At 45.4% G+C, this 19778-nt stretch overlaps 1 protein-coding gene and 1 pseudogene across 1 annotated transcript in view; both read right to left on the bottom strand.

Annotated features, from left to right (window-relative positions):
* Window positions 1–13406: 13406 nt before the first annotated feature.
* LOC134565070 (E3 ubiquitin-protein ligase KCMF1-like) overlaps window positions 13407–19778 on the bottom strand; it is a 113287-nt gene continuing 106915 nt past the window's right edge. Inside the window, exon 4 of the mRNA XM_063424447.1 lies at window positions 13407–13544. Within this exon, the coding sequence (XP_063280517.1) occupies window positions 13536–13544 (9 nt within the window). The 3' untranslated portion in view covers window positions 13407–13535. The remainder of the gene's footprint in view (window positions 13545–19778) is intronic.
* LOC134565069 (ras-related protein Rab-7a-like) lies at window positions 15163–18493 on the bottom strand (annotated as a pseudogene).

The following is a 19778-nucleotide window of genomic DNA, read 5'->3' as shown; positions in this document are numbered from 1 at the left end:
TCCATTGGCATCGGCATAATTTCCGATGCCCAGCAGCTTATCGGTATCAACCGTGCGCCTGACATCAGTTGGGCCTAATGTGGCATTTTGCTCCACTGTGCTGTTTGCTAACTCACTCCATTTTGATTCGAAAATTTCATATTCGACAGGTGGAAACAGAGTACGAGCTAGACTCCGGATGTCATAAGGTGTTAAAAGATGACCGCTGAAAAACCTGAGCATCTGCATTACTTCACTAGACCCCAGGCCATATTTCCCCACCTTATCACGAAGGTCCATCAAGGCTTTCCAATGCAAAGGCTGGTGGGTGTTATGGGTAACACCTGTTATGACAGGGAAAGCCTGGAGACCTCCTGGTAGGGTGGCAGGACCTGCCACATCCCGTCCCGTGGAGTCCACAGGGACAGAGGCAGACACTTGGCTGGGGGCCAGCTGAATGCCAGACACCGGAGGTCCAGCGGCGTCAGAAACAACAGCAGTAGCGCTAATCTTTTCAGACTCCGGAGGACAATGTGTATACATGCAGTCCATCACTTCCTCCGTCTTGACTTTAACTGCCCCCCAAAATTGCTGCTTATCCTTTGGCCGCACTGTGACATTACAAGGAGGGAGTGTCCAGGTGGAGGATCCCAGATCGCGGGGTCTCTTGGCCCTGGGAAGGGCCGGCCGGACCCCAGCTGCGTCCCCACCAGCGCTGAATTTAAAAACTGTAGCGCCTGCTCCCATCGCAGGCGCAGCGCCGGTGGGAGGCTGCGGGGGCGGGCCCGCTGGTGCTTCCGCAGCCCCGGCGGTGCCTGCGTCCGCCGCAGCACGGGTACAGGGCTCTTCAGTAGGTGTAGGTTCCGATAGAACCCCCGAGTCCCGTGCAGGCAGATTACAATGTGCTGGGACGGGTGCGGCTGGCGGAGCTTTCGCTCCACTGTGCGCCGTGCTCAAGGGCGCCTGCGCACTCAGAGCAGGGGGGGGACGGGGGGCGGGCACCGGCGCTGCCCGCGGGGCTGCGTCCCCGTCTCGCGCCGCGATCAGCGGCGCAGGCGCGGTTCGCGGGACTGCACCCTCTACACGCGCCGTGCTCAGCACCGCAGGCGCGACCGGTGCAGTGGGGGGGGGACCCAGGAAGGGAGCAGGGATCGGCGTCGCTCCGCCCTTGCCCGAGCCAGCCGCCGCTCGGTCCGGGATCCCGCCGAGTAAGGTTTCACCGAGGCTCCGCCGGCCAATAGCAGGCGGCAGCCCCCCCGACAGGGAATGCACGGACTGCCCACCCAACAGGACGGGGGCCGGCGAAGAGCCGATACAGGCCCCGCCTCCAGCGGCGCCCGCCCCCTCCACGCTCTGCAGAGGCGGCGCAGGCGCAGAGGCGCCCAAGGAGCCACCCTCGGCGCCCAAGGGGGGCTGCGCGGGGGGCGGCTCCACCCTTGACGTATCCAGAGGATACGTCGTGGAAGTTCCGCATTTCGGGCAGAGCGTGGTAACAGAATCATGCTCTACAAGGGGCGGGGCCCGCGCCGAGGCCTCCTCCCCGCCCGTCAGTGCTGGGAAGGCCTGAATGGAAGGCTCTTCCATCCCCACTCCCCGGAGCTGTGGGGCATGAGTGGGCGGGGCCGGCCGTGACGACTGCGGGGCCCCGCCCTCTCGCTGTTCGAACGGCCGGGGCGGGTTCAGGCTTCCCTTGTTCCCCAAAAATTCGAAATCCGAATCGGAGAGGAACAAATCTTCCAGCGCATCAGCCGAAGGGGGAGGAAAAGAATCCTCCGACCTCGGAGACAGGGGATCGAGCTCGGACGGAGATCCCACGTCCGACACCGCGGCCGCGTCCCTTTGCGGCCCCCCACCTACCACCGGAGAGGGAGGGTCGCTCAGAGAATCTGCCGAGATCTCCGAGCTAGCGGGATCCATTTTCCGAAAGAAGAGATCAATCTCTCCCCACACAACCAACAACCTGGCTGCCTCCAGCACGACGGGGGGGGAAGAGAGAAGGTTCTTGAGGCACTTCCCCAAACTGCCCCACACCTCCCCAGAAAATGCGTCCGCCGGATCGCTAAAGAAGCCACGCCCCTGGGCCCATTCCAACAAACCCTGAAGTTCTGCCCAGGAAACAGGAACGTACTTTAGTTCTACAATAGACTTCCAGACCTCCAAAACTATGGAGTCCTCTTTCAAGACCGTATCGAAAGACATTGTGCAGCAGAAAAAAGGGGGGGGTAAACCCGCCAAACAGAGCCACAGAGCCTAGGGAAGGAGTGAAAGGCACTACAGAGCCACAGAGCCTAGGCAAGGAGTGAAGGGCCCGACAGAGCTCACCCAGACAGTCCTACCACACACGTCGGGGTCACCAGATGTCACAGTGGACACGGGAAGAACCACACAAGGACACGCTGGTGAGCGAAGCAGGAAAAGAGAGCGAGTTTATTTACAAAACCCAGTTTTATACATTTGCCATGGTGCCCGTGGATTGGAGGATGGAATTCCACCTCTCAATCCACGTTGGTCGAGCTAACTGTCAATCACATTTCTCCTCCTACCTAGAAATATGTAAACAATAAAAGACAGTTAGCAAAACATGGCCAGTGTTTATAGTAGAAGGTGTGATAAGGTGAAACTTCTGACTCCAATATGAAGAACATAACAGAAGGCTTAAAAAAGTCTTCAAAACCAGGGTGACAACCGCCTATCACAATGCACCTGCTACTGTAAACTATCTGCTCTGTACTTAACCGGCCATCTCGCGGAATAAAGCGGAGTTCGTGCTGGAAACCATACTGGTTTGGTCTCACGTTACTCTAGTCCCCAGTCTTTCCAGGGTTCGACAACAGATCACTTCTCTCTCCCTGGCATCCCTTGAGCCTCAAGAGTTAGAACTCCTGGGCTCAGTGAAAAGAAATCTTTGTGTAAGGTTTAATTATTCTGGGAAAAATCAGTCTAAGGATGTTTCTCCTCATCACCCTGTGTATAGAAACGCAAGCACTTGGTGCAAGTATACATCCAAGATTATTTCTCGCTCAACCAATGCTCCATTACTTTTACCTCCTGGAGTATTTTTAATTTGTGGGGATAGGGCTTAGCCTGCCATCCCATGACATATTAAAGGAGAACCATGCAGCCTTGGGTGATTATCCCTTTTAATCCCAAACACATCCATGATTTTTCAACATAAATATCCCCCTAGAATTAAGCAAAACTTACATGCTTTTGACAAAGATTGTGCTGACCAGTTTGATTTTTGGTTCAAAGGACATCCCCATGGAAATATCTGGGCTGACGCATAGGAATGCACTCTATTTTGGTACAACCTTTGCAAATTTTAACTGAAATCAAAACTGCACAATGCACAAAAATTACTAGAGACCATAAGTTGGACTCATCTCTTGCTCAGAATCTCAAATGCAAATTTGGAGCCATTGTTTGCTCTATTAGAGGGAGATCCTGACCTCCTATCACCTAGGCATTTAAACATGAAGGCACAAGCTGCGCTTCAAAAAGTAGCTGATGCTATCTCACAGAGGCAATCAGCTCACTGGGCTCCAGAGTTACCACTATAGTTAATAATTTTAAACCCTGATAGACAGCCACATGCCTTAATATTTCAGTGGGACTCAGAAAAAACAGACCCTCTGCTAATTATTGAATGGTCTTTTTGCCTTATATGCCCAAGACTATTTCCATGCAAGATGAACTTATGGCCATGTTAATTGTCAAAGCTTGTCAAAGACTGACCTCCTTGGCTGGAAGGGATTTTGACCGTATCTTTTTACCTCTTACAGTGTTCTATTTGGATTGGTTGCTACAGAAATCTGAGAAATTGCAAATTGCTTTAGCAGATTACCCAGGGCAGATATCTATCCATCCGCCTAAGCACAAAATGTTAAGGTGTTATTTTAATTTGCTCCCAAAGCCAAGAAGTGAGATTCCTTTGCAAGCTATGACAATATTCACAGATGGTTCTGGTCACTCTCATAAATCAGTGGAAGTATGGAGAGACTCCTTTTCTAGTGCCTAAAGATCAGATGTATCGACATTTGAAGGATCCCCCCAAATTGTTAAACTTGCTGCTGTTGTCAGAGCTTTTCAATAATTTTCTCTTCCTTTTAATCTAGTAACAGATCCAACTTATGTTGCAGGAATCGTGATGAGAGCTGAAGCATCAGCCCTGAAAGAGGATGTAAACAAACTGCAAGCAGATGATGGGTTTGATTGGATGAATCAACTCCTAGGAGATTGGAGACTCAATGGGTGGATTAGAAATTTAGTTAAAATAGGCTTATATGTATTAGGCATTATATTATATATTGTTTTAATTATTCCTTGTATTTTACAGTGTGTAAAAAATTAATAAACTTAACAGAAACGTGGGAGATGTAGGAGATATTGGGGCCCACAGGATAGAGTACGGTGAATTTATTTAGCATAGTCAGTTTGATAACCAAGATGCCTTGGCAAAAACAAACAGAGCTTTGAAGATTACAAGAAGATTGGATCAAGACTGGCAACAGGAAAAGATTGAATCAACTTCTGCAAGCAAGAGATGTTGCAAAATGTATAAGTTTGTGTGATGTTTAACCTAATCATTGTAGTAAAAAATTGCTAGCCTTCCTAGAATGGTATATAAGCATATGTAACTCGCAGTAAGAAATGGATTCTGATCACCAGTCAGTCTTCCCTGTCTCTCTGTCAATTGTTGATATGGATGGTGCTGCATTAACAAAAAGTATAAAAATGCAGCTTTTGAGTGAGGCATGTTTCACTGAAACCCTTGATTCAAGCAGCAGTCATGAGTGATACTGGTAATATAGATACCCTAGCAAATACCTTGAGGGAAATTTGGGCTCTGATTTTGGAACCAGCTGTGTGGGTGCTGAATGAAAATAAGCTGATAAAACCAAAGAGTTACTTCACAGGTGACAAGTAAACAAATGTAGAATGATCTTGTGCAAGCTGATGCCCCACCATCAGAAATAAATGGGATCACAGCATCAGAAGTGTTTCATCATTGGCAAAAGTTAGTGCCTATGCAAAAAAAATTCTTCCGTCTCCACCCCACCTGCCACATCACCATGAGGCACTGCCTGGCAAACGCAAAAACACCAGAAATGGACTAGGAAGAAAGTTGTTTGGCAATGGACAAAACAACAAGAGGCCTCCAATGCCTGCCAAAATGTTTTGACTGAACATGCTCAATTACACACTCCTAGGCAAGGATATTCTTTTGAATTACAAGTAACAACTACGGATGATATAGCCTTGTGGGGATTATGGCAGATGACTGGGATGAAAGGTTTTTAAAAACGGTAGTATTTTGACTCAAGGGATTATAAGACTGCTATACATTATACCCTGATGGAAAAATGAATTTAAGCTATATTTTGGGCACTGCAAGAAAATGGAAGAATCACAGGACAAAATGGCATGACTGTACACCGCCAGTACAAAACACAGTGAAGACTGAAGTTCTTTCAGATGGTGTCTTTCCCAAAATATTAGGCACAGGGGAAATGGAATTGTTTATACCAATAGATTCTGTGGTAGGACCGCAACCTATTAATCTAGATGTGAACATTCATGGAATAACCCCTGACAATGCAGTGTGGTTCTGTACTCTGACTTTTCCCCTTATTCTATATACTATGTCAATATCATATTGTTGAGCTCTCGAATTTCAGGTATCTTCAACACAAACTCAACATCAAAATGAAGTTTGATCTGAAAAAAACATAAGCCAAAACTCTTCAATCTGTGTGGGCTATCACCTCATCTCAAGCTACCAGGCCTGGAATAATTTTAGCAGAAGGAGCTGGAGCAACAGCATATGTATTACTGGAAGGAGACAACATTCCTACTTTCCTCCCTTATCACATGTTGGCTCATGGGCTTGTGCTTGTGAGAGTCGGTCTGAAGATCCCTCATCTGCCTCGCGTCTGTCGAACAAGGACAGAGGCTGAGACCCCAAGGACCCTAAACAACGACACAGGAGTTCTCGCCTGACTGAGGTGGGATCCAGGTTTCTCTCGCAGGTGCATTCACTGGACCAAGACATCCCCTCAGAAACCCATGCAGAAACAATGGGACTGTCACGGTATCTGAGCCGTGTTTGTGGAGCTGTGTTTGCTCTGGACTGACTGTGCTATACCACAGAGTCCAGCCTGCTCTGCTTCTTCACTGTGCAAGAAAACCTGCAACACTTATGAGGTCTCCCCCCTGTTCCTGGCCTGCTGTCCCTCGCCCCGAAAAAGGACTATAATAAGCTCCCCAAAAAAGAGAGTCTCTGAGATCTCCCCGGCAGACAAGACGGATCTATTGGCGCACACCACAAAGACTGCGAAGGTGGTCTATTGGCTCCGCATCACGAGGACTCTCGTCTGCTGTTGGTAGCTATAACCCCCTCTTTCCTCTTTTCTCTCTCTCTCTCTTTCCTTTTTCCTCTATCGCATAATTGTGGGTATCAATAAAAGATACATTGATTTTACTTAAACTAAGTTCTCTTTGCCTCTTTTTGCACTTTGAAATCAAAATGAACCATCACGATTGGATCATGACAGTACTATGAGCACATACCTTGGATACCTTTCTGCAAGATCATTTTGTAAATACCTGTGTGTGGTTGTTTTTTACTGTAACTAACTTATTCTTTCTGAGTAGTGACTATAGAGCACCTCATGTGCCCTGGTGCAAAGTTTAACGTGGACATCCAAGGCAATTATTGCCATAACTTTGTGAGTAACTGCTGTACACCAAGGAACATTGATTACTGATAAACTACTGCCCCCTTCAACACCTTAAATGCTGTTGAGTTTGAAGGCTGCTTCGACCTGACTGCTGAATCAGCTGGCATAGAGGATGATATTCAGCATCTTCAGGACTTAATACATCAAATAACACAACCTATTCATGGTGCCTGGCTAGCTGAGTGGTTTACATCCCTGCCAAGAAGGGTGGGACACTTAAGGCATTAGATGCTTATTCCTTTTTCCGTATGCTTTTTAAAGTGTCTCTGTAAATTCCCTGTCCCACATTTCTAGCCCCAGCAGCATTGGTGTCTTGAGTGAGGGGGTGTAATGTTGGGATGAATAGGTTAAAAAGTGGAAGACTGGCAAGGAAGACTTTAAATCACTCAAGTGACCTTGCAGCTGGGAATAACCCTTGATAAACCAGTGTGAACAGCAGCCAGTGATCCTCTGTCATGGACTGAGTTAAACGGTCTGTCTCTCCACTTGTGTGCTTCTGCTTGGGTGTTGCTTCAGGAATCCCCTGGGTCAGCAAGGTAACAGTAAAAATTTTACTCTTTGTGTTTTAGTCATACATTTGTGGTTGTTCCAGTTGCCTTTCTGTGCTGACTTACACATAGGTGCTTCATTACAAGAGACACGTGGACATGCTGGAGACAGTTCAACCAAGGACCATGAAGATGATCAAGGGACTAGAGCTCCTCTCCTATGAGGAAAGGCTGAGAGCTGGGACTGTTTATTCTAGAGAAAGTCTGAGGGGGCATCTCATCCATGTATATAAATACCTGAAGGGAGGGTGAAAATAAGATGGAGCCAGGCTCTTTTCAGTGGTGCTCAGCGACTGGACAAGAGACAATGGACACACGTAACATAGGAGGTTCTATCTGAGAATCAGGAAACACTTTTTCACTATGAAGGTGACTATCACCGTGGAGGCCCAACCAGGAACACCGACTGGGGACACAGATCTGGGTGCATCAGAGCAGCAGGGCAGAAGACCTGCCCTTAGTTTATTTTTCCATTTTATATCTGTGTCAAGGTGACCATGGATTGGAGAAGGGTATTGCCACCTCTCCTGTCACATTGGTCCAGGAGGCTGTCATTCAGCCTCCCCTTCTCTTGGAGAAAGTATTCATAACATTGCCAATATTTACAAAACATGGTCCTGTGTTTACAATTCACCAGCGTGAGAAACTGCACGTTTCTCCTTTAATATGAACGCTTAGCAAACCAGGAAAATTCATGGCAACATCTCACCCTTTTAAGTATATTAAAAAGAAAACAAAAAAAGAAAAATGAACAATTCTATGACAGGAAAAAAGAAAGAAAAAAAAACCTGTATAAAGTTCACCGACCTTCATTTAGGTGACGGTGTGAGGGCTACATGTTGGTCTGATTCTGCCTTTGCTACCCAGGGTTTCACCCTGAACCCCTTGCAATAACCTGCTCAAAATATCTCGAGCATAGTCTAACATAATTCAACCAACACCCTCATATTTTTAAATTTTTATAAGATACAAGGGAATATACGGTGCAAAAGGCAGGAGCATTCCAAGAAAGATTTAACCACTCAATTGAAAATTCTGAACCCCAAAAGTTCTGTCCCAAAACCACAACCCCCAAACAACGTGCCCTTTCCCCACAGAGGTCACAATGGCTACCATACATAAAACTGAGCCATAGCAAACAATTCCTCTGAGTCCATGATTAACAGTCCGCTGGCTCTCAGCATCACACTGCTTCAGTCTGTCCTTGTCCAGCAGCTCCACAGGATCCAAAGTCTCTATGGAGGCCATATAGGAAAAGAGAAGATGCCAGTCTGTGTCCATGTTAATCAGATCTCGAAGAGGCTTCTCTGATGGGTGGCACTAGGGTGGCACAGGGTGCACAAGGTTTCAGGATCAAACAGGATCAGTCCAATGCACCTGAGGCAGCTCAGCAGACTTTCAGCGGCCACCTCCATGGCAAAGATCCCAGAACCTGAGGATAGAGAACTTAGAAAACACAAATTGAGCAATTGACTTTTTCTCAAAGAATGCATGCAACATAGGATGTGGACGTAGAAACCCACTGCAAGGTCCAAGGAAAACTGACCATAGCTATGTGGCAACATCAACACTTCCTACACTTGAGATGATGGCTGTACACCAGCCAGAGAATTTTGCTCTTGTTCTAGAGCTTGGGAAACTGTTTCGTCCCCCTGATGTCTTCTTCTTTTTCTTCTTCTCCGAGTTTTCGGGCTTGGCGTGGGCTCGGCATGACCCACTGCTTTGCAAGTTTCTGCAGTATGGTCTGGACCCACACCTTGTGCGCAGAAAAACAAGGGAGTCACTTTCTGTGCCTCCTTTTCCTGTTCTCCACTAGGCTGAATATCTGCCTGTGTCTCATGTCCATCATTCCGCCTCTTTTCAGCCGGCTGTGAAGCAGCCGTTGGGGTCATCACCATAGAATCACAGGTGTTTAGAACTGCACAGGTCTGGACCATCTCCAGGACAGTAGAAGTCTCTGGAATGGTTTCCAGGAGCCTCTGGCAAGCAGAATTAGCATAGCTTCTTGCTAATTGCTCCAAAATTATCATTGTCAAAGTTATATCCTTGACTCTCGTCTTTAAAAAATGCATCAGACGCGATATAAATTCATTAAAAGCTTCCTCTGGCTTCTGTGCTATGTCTAAGAAGTCTTCCTTTGGGGAGAAGGATAACTTGGTTTTTATCAATGCAGATATCCCTATGTATCTGCACGAATCTAAAACCCTGAAAGAAAGGCCAGCTTGCACATCAGGGCAAGCATATTGACTCCTCCCCATAAGTAGGTCAACTCCGACCCCAAACAAGGGATCATCTCGAGGCAGGTGGCTATTTTCGACAGCCATTTGTCCAGCTAGGAATTTCCAATTTCTTTCAAAGGTAAAAACCTGTTGAGGTTCAAGCATCATTGTTGCAAGACCTCTTATTACATAAGGAAAGATCAGATTCTCAAATTCTGCACTGATCCATTGAATTGCCTCAGTGAAGCTTATATTATCTTCTGCCACGTCCCTTGATAAGGGAAGCGGGACTGCCCATGATGGGTCATCATGGCTATGATGCTGCGGACCCACGTCCACAGGTCCCTGAACTGGCTCGGGCAAAGCTGCATCTTCAGGCAGCAGCTCCGTTAGGTCAGCAGCCTGATTCACCTGGGATGCCGGACTAAAAGCCTCATCCGATTTCACGACAGGGAAAGCGTGCACATCAGACAACGCTTTTTCCCCGTTATCATCTCCCACAGCCGACCCGGCCCCGTAGGGGGGGCGGGCGGGGGACATTGAGTCGCTCAGACTCCTCTCTGAGCGGGGGGGCGATTGTCGCGCTGGGCAGGGAGGCGTGGCCGATCGGCCACAGCTTTCAGCTCCTGTTCCATCAGCCGATGGGTCGGTGGCCGGGGCCAGAGCCGGCAGCAGCTCTGCGGCTCCAGCGCTCGGCCCCGTCCCCTCTGAACGGAGGGGGCGCGCGGCGGTGCCGCGCGGCGGCGCGGGGGGGCTGTCCATCGCGGGGGGCCCCGCAGCAGCGGGCAGCGTTGCGCCCAGCCCTCCCCCCGCGGCGCCGGACCGGCACCGGACGCGTGGGGCGGGGCGCGGCGCGGCGGGCGGCGGCGGCGGCTCCGCTGCGGGCACCGCACGGACCGCCGGCGGCGGCGACCCCGCGCACAGCATTTGGCGCGGCGGGGGGACGGGGCAAGGAGGGGCCGTCCCCGCCGCTCTCGCCTGCCGAATCCTGCGCGGAGCAGGTCGCGGCGGGGCGGGGCGGGCCGGGGAGGCGGCGGCAGGGGGCGGCGCCGGCAGCGCCAGGGGCGGCGTGCACGGCGGCCCCCCCGGCTCCCCGCAGGGGGCCCGAGGCGGCGCGGCTCCGCGCGGCAGCTGCGGGGCGGACCCCGCAGCGGTGGTGGGCAGCGGGGGGGTCGCCGCGGCACGGCGGCCCGGGGCGGCGCGGGCGATCCCCCGCGCTCGGCGTGGGACCCGAGGCCGAGCGCTCCGCCCCCTCGGCACCCCAGCTCCCCGCCCGGCAAACCGCGCCGGGAGCGGACCGAAAAAAGCTTCCCCGCCCTTCCAAAAACCCCGCTGGGCGCGCCCAACCCCCGACACGGGGGTGGGGGTCTCCTGCATCGGCTCTAACCCTGCATCAGAGCAATCCTCGTCAGAAGCGACGGAGCTCACAGGGGAGCCAGTCCTGCTTCCTGTCGAAAGCCCAGAATCAACTTCAAAGTCCTCTCCAGCCTCTTTTAGAAGTGGGAAGACTGTTGTCCATGCCCGTAAAAGAGTGCCTGCCTTAGAGTTTCCGTCAAGGACGGCAGAGAAAAGGCTTTTTCCCAGGGTTCTCCATGGGCCAATATAAAGTGCCTTTTCAGCAGTATAAAAAATTCCAAGTTTCTTTCCCCAGCTAAGCAGTTCTCTCACGTGTTTCCTGGTCAAGTCAGCGTCACAGGACAACAAAAAGGAGTGGAGCAGTTCCATCATCAACCGTTCCTCTGAGAACATCGTGGGTTTCTTCTTTTTGCAGCTGTAGAAGGCAGATTTTTTTTTTTCTTCTTTTTTCTTTCCTCACTAGCTTGCAACTTGACCACGTGGGCGCCAGTTATCACCGTGGAGGCCCAACCAGGAACACCGACTGGGGACACAGATCTGGGTGCATCAGAGCAGCAGGGCAGAAGACCTGCCCTTAGTTTATTTTTCCATTTTATATCTGTGTCAAGGTGACCATGGATTGGAGAAGGGTATTGCCACCTCTCCTGTCACATTGGTCCAGGAGGCTGTCATTCAGCCTCCCCTTCTCTTGGAGAAAGTATTCATAACATTGCCAATATTTACAAAACATGGTCCTGTGTTTACAATTCACCAGCGTGAGAAACTGCACGTTTCTCCTTTAATATGAACGCTTAGCAAACCAGGAAAATTCATGGCAACAGGTGACTGAGCTCTTGAACAGGCTGCCCAGTGGAGTTGTGGAGTCTCCCTCCTTGGAGATGTTCTAAATGCTCCTGGACATGATCCTGGGTAACCAGCTCTAGGAGGCACTGCTTGATCAGGGAGGTTGGACCAGGGGACCTTCAGATGTCCCTTCCAATCTCAACCATTCCACAATTCTGTGAACAGACAGGGGCCCCAAGACAGAAATGCATGCACGTGTAGACACTTGGCTTTTGAGGCAAGCTACAGTATCCGTAAGTAATCTGTAACAGTCCATACCCTTAAATAATATGCCCAAGACAGGTTAAAAAAATGCTCTCATTTCTTTAAAAGACAGAGGGAGATAGACAAGTTAGAGGTACTGTCAAAGCTCACAGTTTTTCCAGTCTCACTGCATGTCAAATGAGCAATCACGCTGGTACTTTCTGTGTAGAATCACTATTAAAATATTACCTTTGTGTGCTAAGGCCAGACTGCTGAGCACATCCCATGCTTAGTTTGCAACCCATCATGTTTCTATTCAAGACCCAAAATCTCATCCAGACCAAGTGTCACGTTTCTTTCACCAAGATAGATAAGAAGTTAGCATTAAGAATTCAAATTGTAACATACAGAGATACCTGTGAAGTCAAATCCTCAGTCTCTCCTAATACTAAGGAGTGTCTGTAAACTATGAAGAAAATACATAAATAACTCAAAATTATAAGGACTATGAAGTCTTAAAACTAAAACAACATAATCCAGGTTAATACACCCTTCCCACCAGTGAATATATGAATAATTTATACCTAAATAAGGTATATTTAACACTTAAAGGAAAACTTTAAAGAAAGTTGAACAAAATTTGGTGTTAGGGCACACAGAAGCCCTTTGTAGTATATTCCAGTAGTGGTCCTTCTTTTTTGTCTCCTACAGCTGACTACAAAGTTCAATTCCATTTGGATATGATGTCTAACAGGGCAACACAGTGGCCACAATACAGCAAGACATCACACTATGTAAGCAAAAATATAGCCCATTGTAGATTTTTCATTAATATGCAGGGAGAGCACATAAAAAGGTCATTGATAATGTGTTACTCTAAGGCTACTTCATGGCTGCAAACTGCTAGTGAGCATTAATTTTTTTTTGTCACATTACCTTTGAATAATGGGAAAGCTTTGGTGTTTTATAGTTTTACTCCTTGTACTTAGATTTTTTAAAATTACAAGGTCACTAACACTCATGCACACTGAAATAAAAATCATGCAGTAGTTAAGGTAAACCATCCAAGCAAGTTTTATTCATTAATATTCATAAATACACACAGCAGCTTCATTAGAGATTTTTTCATTTTTTTCCTCTTCAGTTTGAATGTGGAGCATTAGGAGAGCTTCTTTGCATGTCAAGCTACAGGACACAGAGCTTTTTTTTCTCTGCACTGCAACCTATATTTATCTGCTAAAAGTAAAAATTGGTTAAGTGGAAATGATTATCATATATATCTTTTCTCTTTTCCTTTGAATGTACACAATGTAACAAGTGACAGACCTGAAATTACAATCACCAAAACAAACCCAAGATAGTTGTTGTCCACTTTCATTGGCAAATACAGCACAGAGGACATTGTCTGCAAAGTGGGATGCCATCAAAGAGGAGGCTCATTTCCTTTATTATTCTCTTTTAAATTTAGGCTTTCTAAAGCAACATCTAGAGGCATAATATCTACACAGCCCATAGCACCAAAATCAGCAATCTCTCCCCGTTCATCCTCATCTGAGGAGGAACTTTCTTCCTGCATCAAAGTGGACAGTAAAAGCTCTTGAACAAACAAGCTGCGATCTGCCTGTTCGCTTTCTTTTGATTGACGCTCTGCTTCTGACATCTTAGGATCATTCAACCTGCAGAGCAACACAGAAAGATAAGACAGGCTTAGTAGTATCATCAACAAAATGGGCTTTTGTTAATTGCCTAAACAGTTGGACTGATGCATGCTGAATAACATGTGAAAGCCATTCCTTTGAGAAACAACCTGGGTACTGCTGCACTTCTCTTGACATGTACAGATCTGAAATATCTGGCACTCCTAATGCAAAAATACAAACATTTAAAAAACTCATTCCTAGATGCTTCAAAAAAATCCTTCATAGAAGTATATTCTAAGGCTGAAGGGAAAAAAATCTATTTCTGAAGATTTTTCCCCTCAGAGGGATTTTGTTTCAAGGGGCATTAAAATTCTCTAGTCATCTCTTAAGTGCTCATTTTGTCCCCAGGACAACTTCTAAATGCAAGCATGACACAAAATACATTACTACACACATAATGCCCAGAGATTCCCAAAGCACAGTACATCATTTCCTTCACTTATCAGTCCATGCACCATCACCTAACAGAAGCAAGAGAATTGCTTGCTTCAGTTCTATCCTAGCTCACAAGAGTGACATTTGCAGATACTTTCCTTAAAGGTATGATTTCCAAAAAGCTTTGGATTGAGATATTATCACAAGTTTTGACAGAAATCAGTATGAGAGCAATAACTTATCACAACCCCAGTTTCTAGACACAGAAACTGTTTAAATGCTTTTGTTCTTTCTCAACATGCAACTGAAAACCATCCTCCCCCTTGAATCCAGAAAATCAATATTCTAAACCTCCAAAAAGAGCTGGAATGAGAGTGGGCAACTCTTCTATAGTAGAATGGACTAGATGATGGTTGTAGGTCTCTTCCAACTGAACTATTCTGTTCTATAGAACTGTAGGATCTAACTATACTTTCTGAAACAGATGCATGCTGGTTATTAATAGCACAATTCTTCTTTGTTTTTTTATCCAAAATATTTTATATATAAACCTCTATTCAACCTTCACATTAAAGATTCATTTCCTATTAAATAAAACTAACTTTAAAGTTCTCTACCTTCACATTATCAGCATAAAAGTTTGAAACATATTATTGTAAAGACTCTTGTCTTATCAGAAGTAGTAGAGTAAACAAACACAGGTTAAAAAGGCAATATCCCACGTTTCTCTTCAAATTGAGAAACAACAATATTTATTCATTGCCTAGGAACAAACAGCAGGGTTGAAAAGGTGATGTTACAAATGCAAACAAAAGCATAGTGTCTCAACTACAAACTTCATTAGTGATCTGGCAGCAGTTTCACTGAAGTCTATGTCCACAACAAGACAGGGAAAACAAACGGAAGAAGAGTTAAAACCACAAACCAAATTACCTCATAAGAAGAAACTGGGAATTCTGTATAGTCTGATGATTGTTTTCTGTGTTAGATGTACTGGTTGCTGCTATAGATTGTGTAAGAGTGGTGGGTATGCTGCTTGTGTTAGTGCGTCTAGTTGCATTGCGTGCAGTTTCCAGTTGTTGTCTTGCTGCCTGTGCATGCTGTCTTTCCAACTGCAGTTGCATCTGCAGCTGCTGTAACTGAGAAGCAGAAGGGCCAGAAGAATTGAGTTGCCCTGCAGAACGTCTCACGCCTGATAACTGAGATAAAAGCTCTGCCAGAAAAGAGAGAAGTTTCTACAGTGAAATCTGCTTACATATCACACAACAGTATAATTATGTCCTGAATACCAGTATATCAATTCCTTTGCTTTCTAAAAACTTTCATTGTTTAAATTCATGAACAAATTGTATTGATTTGAAAAGCTTCATGGGCTATCCATTACAAGCACCCCATGTTTCAAAACCCATGGGAAGATGAAAAATTATTTAAAGAACTATGTATAAAAAAATTATGTCTGATCTAAACCTATCCTCTTTCAGTTCAAAACTGTTGCCCCTACAGGCTCTCATAAAAAAACCCCAACAACTCTGTCGTTCTTATAATTCCCCTTTATATCTTTATATCTTGAAAGGTTGCAATAAGGTCTCCCTGGAGCCTTCTCTTCTCTAGGATAAACAACCCAAACTCTCTCATCCTTTCTTCATAGGAGAGGTGTTCCAGCCCTCTGATCATTTTTGTGACCCTCATCTGGATCCACTCTAACAGGTCCATGTCTTTTTTGTACTGCTGACCCCAGAGCTTGGCCTTGAACTTCATGAGGTTCCCATAGCCCCACTACTCAAGCCTCTCAAGGTCCCTCTGGATGGCATCCCTTCCCTCTAGGGAATCAACTGTTCTACTCAGCTTGGTGTCATCTGCAAACTTGCTGAGGATGTACTCAATCCCTCTGCATCACTGATAGAGATATTAAATAGTACTAGTCTCAATACAGACCCTTGAGGGACACCACTTGTTACTGATTTCCACTTGGACATTGAGCCATTGACTGAAATTCTTTGGATACAGCCATCCAGCCAGTTCCTTATCTATCTAACAGTCCACCTGTCAAACCTATCTCTCTCCAATTTAGTGGCAAGAATGTTGTGAGGGACGGCATCAAAGGCCTTGCAGAAGTCCAGATAGATGACATCCGTAGCTCTTTCCGTGTCCACTAATGCATTCCCTCCATGATAGAAGGCCAGTAGATTAGTTAGGCATGATTTGCCCTTGCCTAGGGCATGTTGGCTGTGTCTAATCTCTGCCTTCCATATGCCTTGACATAGCTTCCAGTAGGATCTGTTCCATGACCTTACCAAGCACAGAGATGAGGCTGAATGGTCAGGAGTATCCAGGGTTCTCTCTTTTAATAAAAATTTAATCAGTTGCATATATTAACATGTGTTATAAGATTTTTTCCTAAGGAAGCATTACATAATACATGGATACTGTAAAAAGATCAGATTAGTTAAAAGTAACAAGCATTAACAGAGATACAAAACTCAACCTAGTCAGAGTGCTGAGCTTGCAATGAACTATGGGTAATCAGCCTTTCCAGTTGCAGCCTTCACAGTGGAAAACGCGAGAGCGTTAAAAACATGTAACTTGTTACACAGATTACCTGTAAACAGTTTCTCTCCATTGGACACCTGGAATTAGATTCAGTTCCAAACATATATGAGAGTTTCCATTCTAAACTAAGAGAAAGGTCTGTTACCATGAAGTGTGATGTGGATGATGTGGGGACATGAGCTCTGAAGTGTGGGACTCAGATGCTTATGGGAGATGGGTAGATTTTGGCAGCTGGAGATGGAAATTTTTTTAAAATTTCATTTTAAACACAGAAGAGGGACTGTGTGTTTGAGGTCCTAAGTGTGATATTAATTTGGGAATGACTATGCTCAACCCCTCCCTTTCCCCTCAGCAGCTGCAACTCTTTATAGAAGCCTTCATTCAGTCATTCTTGTCTAGTTTGATGTGTTCTGGGAATTCATCGTAAAGCTCCACTTCAGTTTCCTGTTTAAGTGCATTTCATGCAATCGTCTGGAAAGCTTGTTCCACATTAACAGCCTCCTGGCCACTGATTTCAAAGTAGGGGATGTTGTTTTTACTGTAGCACCAGGCTTGCACCTGTTTTGTGGTGACTTGTTTGTTTTCTAGGTCAATCTTGTTTCCCAGCACAAAAAAAGGAGTCCTCAGGATCTCTTGGACTGGCCTGAATGAGAAATTAATCCCTTGGGCTGTCTAGGGTTTTAAATGTGCTGGGGGCCATGACATCAAACACCAGGACACAGCAGTCTGCTCCCTTGTAGAAGGCAACTCCCAGAGACTGAAATTGTTCTTGGAGTGCTGTATCTTATATCTGCATTGTCACTAGCCTGTCATCCACCATGACCTCTTTTGTCAGGAAGCCTGCACCTATCATGGCTTTGTACTGGTTACTGAATTTCTTGTTCACATACTGGTTCATGTGTGATGTCTTTCCCATCCCAGTCTCCAATGATGATGACTTTTAATAACACTTTCTTCTTAGAAGTCATCTTTTACACTGGTGCATGCGCTGTAGCACCTGGCCTGAGACTTGCTGCCCTTTTGCTCTTCTAAAAAATTAGTGTGATGTCTCCCTTTTTCCAATGACTGGAGACTTCACCTGACTGCCATGACTTTTCAAATATCACGGAGAATGGCTTGGCAACTACATCAGCCAATTCACTCAGGACTCTAGGATGCATCTCATCAGGTCCCACACACTTAGGTATGTTCAGGTTGTTCAGGTGGTCATGAACCTGATCTTTACTTACAGTGGGAGGGACTCTGCTCCCCTAGTCCCCATCCTGCTGTCCACCCACTCAAAAATTAAAAAATACATGCATACATGTCATATGAGGAGATGCTAAGAGACCTAGGACTCTTCAGCCTGGAAAAGAAAAGGCTGAAGGGGGAGGAATCTTAACAGTGTATATAAATACCTGATGGGAGGAAATGAAGAAAAGGAAGCCAGACACTGTATTGCCCACTGACAGGACAAGAGGCAATGGGCAGAAATTTTTTTAAAAAATTAAATCCCTCTGAACACAAGAAAACACTTTTTACTGTGAGGGTGACCAAATTCTGTAACAGGCTGTCCAGAGAGGTTGTGGACTCCATTGGTAAGAATATTCAAAACCTGACTGGACATGGTCCTGAGCAACCTGCTCTAGGTGGCCTTGCTTGGGGGCAGGGGGGGGGACACTTTGGATGGGGTTGTAGTAGGTGATCTTAAAAGGTCCTTTCAAATGTCAACCATTCTTTGATGCCACCTGTGAACAGGTCAGTCATGGGAATGAGCCTAGAAGTCTCTAAAAGCACAAGCTAAAGGGGCAGTGTTTTTCATTTCAGAAGTTCCAGGTTCAGTCCCTGTAGACAATCCTATTAAGGATACTTTTCATCAGCAAATACCCATCAATTATGACACTGAGAAGCATTAAAAAAAAACCAAAACAAACCAACAGAAAAATAAGACAACCATTTTCATGATGGACTTTGTTTCAAAGTCTATTTAAGGACTCTGATCTAAAATCAGTGGTAACAGCTCTTACCAGCTATAGGATCCATGGTTTCTCTATTGCTTGGAGAATATGAACTCTGAGAAGATGAAAGTCCACCGCTGGAACTGCTAGTAAAGTGCATGTTTGATCTACGTGCACGGGGGCCTCCCAAACCTCGGCCTGGGTGAAACATTCTACGTACGTGCCGAACACCACTAGATTCATCATAACCAAGCAGTTAAGAAAAGTCTATTGCTATAAACTACTAAAAAGCAAGAACATTTACTAGATTGAATAATTGGGCAACACATTCCTCATTCATAAAACAATGATTCAACTTTATAAGCGCAATATAATTATAGCTATGGTGCCAGTCAGATCTATAGATGTGAACTCAAGGCACTCAGGGCTCCTTGCACCAAATTCATCTTTCCCAGGCTTTTTATCATGTTTTAAAAAATGTCAGGATGGATTTTCTGCCTTATGGATTAAAGTTTCTACTAGGTAATGCTACAACTGATGATGCATATTCAGCAGAACATATTACTCAATAGACAAGGATTTTAACACCAAAATTGGGAAAGAAAGGTATTTAAATACTGAAAATTATCTACAAAATTTTATTGCTATTCTTACCACACAAATGTGTTCTCCCAAGACAGTCTAGGTAAAGCTTCCTTTTACCTTAAGAAGCACTAGTGCAATTAACTACTAAACTAGGAAATAATGTACTTATACATATCATATTTTTCCAATTTCTAAACTAGTAGCTTTTGCTCACCTTATCTCCAATTTTCTTATTTTCAAAAACAGCATGTTTATCACTTGTATAAAATCTATTATCTGCATCAGACTGGTGCCCAACGTCTTATCCCACAATGCACAATTATGGTGTAGAATTCATTTCCTCACGATATTACTGAATTGAAAAATTTAAGACTGAAAAATTAAGACTTCTTTTGGCAAGTAAGAATATCCAGTTACTATAATAAATACTTTCAGGAAGAATTGACTCTTTTAAATCTATTATACTACAGAGCATAAAATATTTCCCTTGCAGGATTTAGGAGGGGGAGAAAATCTTCCTTGGGACAAAATATACTTGTCTAGCACAGATTGGTTTGTTCCTCCTTTGACTCTGTTGATACTGGATACTGGTAGTGACAGAACATTGTCACTAATATTTTACTGATTGACTGCTGCCCTCAGTTTGGGAAGCTTTCCATAGCTCCATCTGACAGAAAAATGCCCTGATTCTGATCTTTTTAAAAGTAAACTTCAACAATAACTAGAACATCCTTAATATAAATACTTTGAAAAATTCCAGCCT

This window comes from Prinia subflava (assembly GCF_021018805.1).
Source record: "Prinia subflava isolate CZ2003 ecotype Zambia chromosome W unlocalized genomic scaffold, Cam_Psub_1.2 scaffold_33_NEW, whole genome shotgun sequence".
Classification (NCBI taxonomy): Eukaryota; Metazoa; Chordata; class Aves; order Passeriformes; family Cisticolidae; genus Prinia; species Prinia subflava.
Note: the sequence above shows the minus strand (reverse complement) of the source record. Positions and strands in the feature narration are given on the sequence as shown.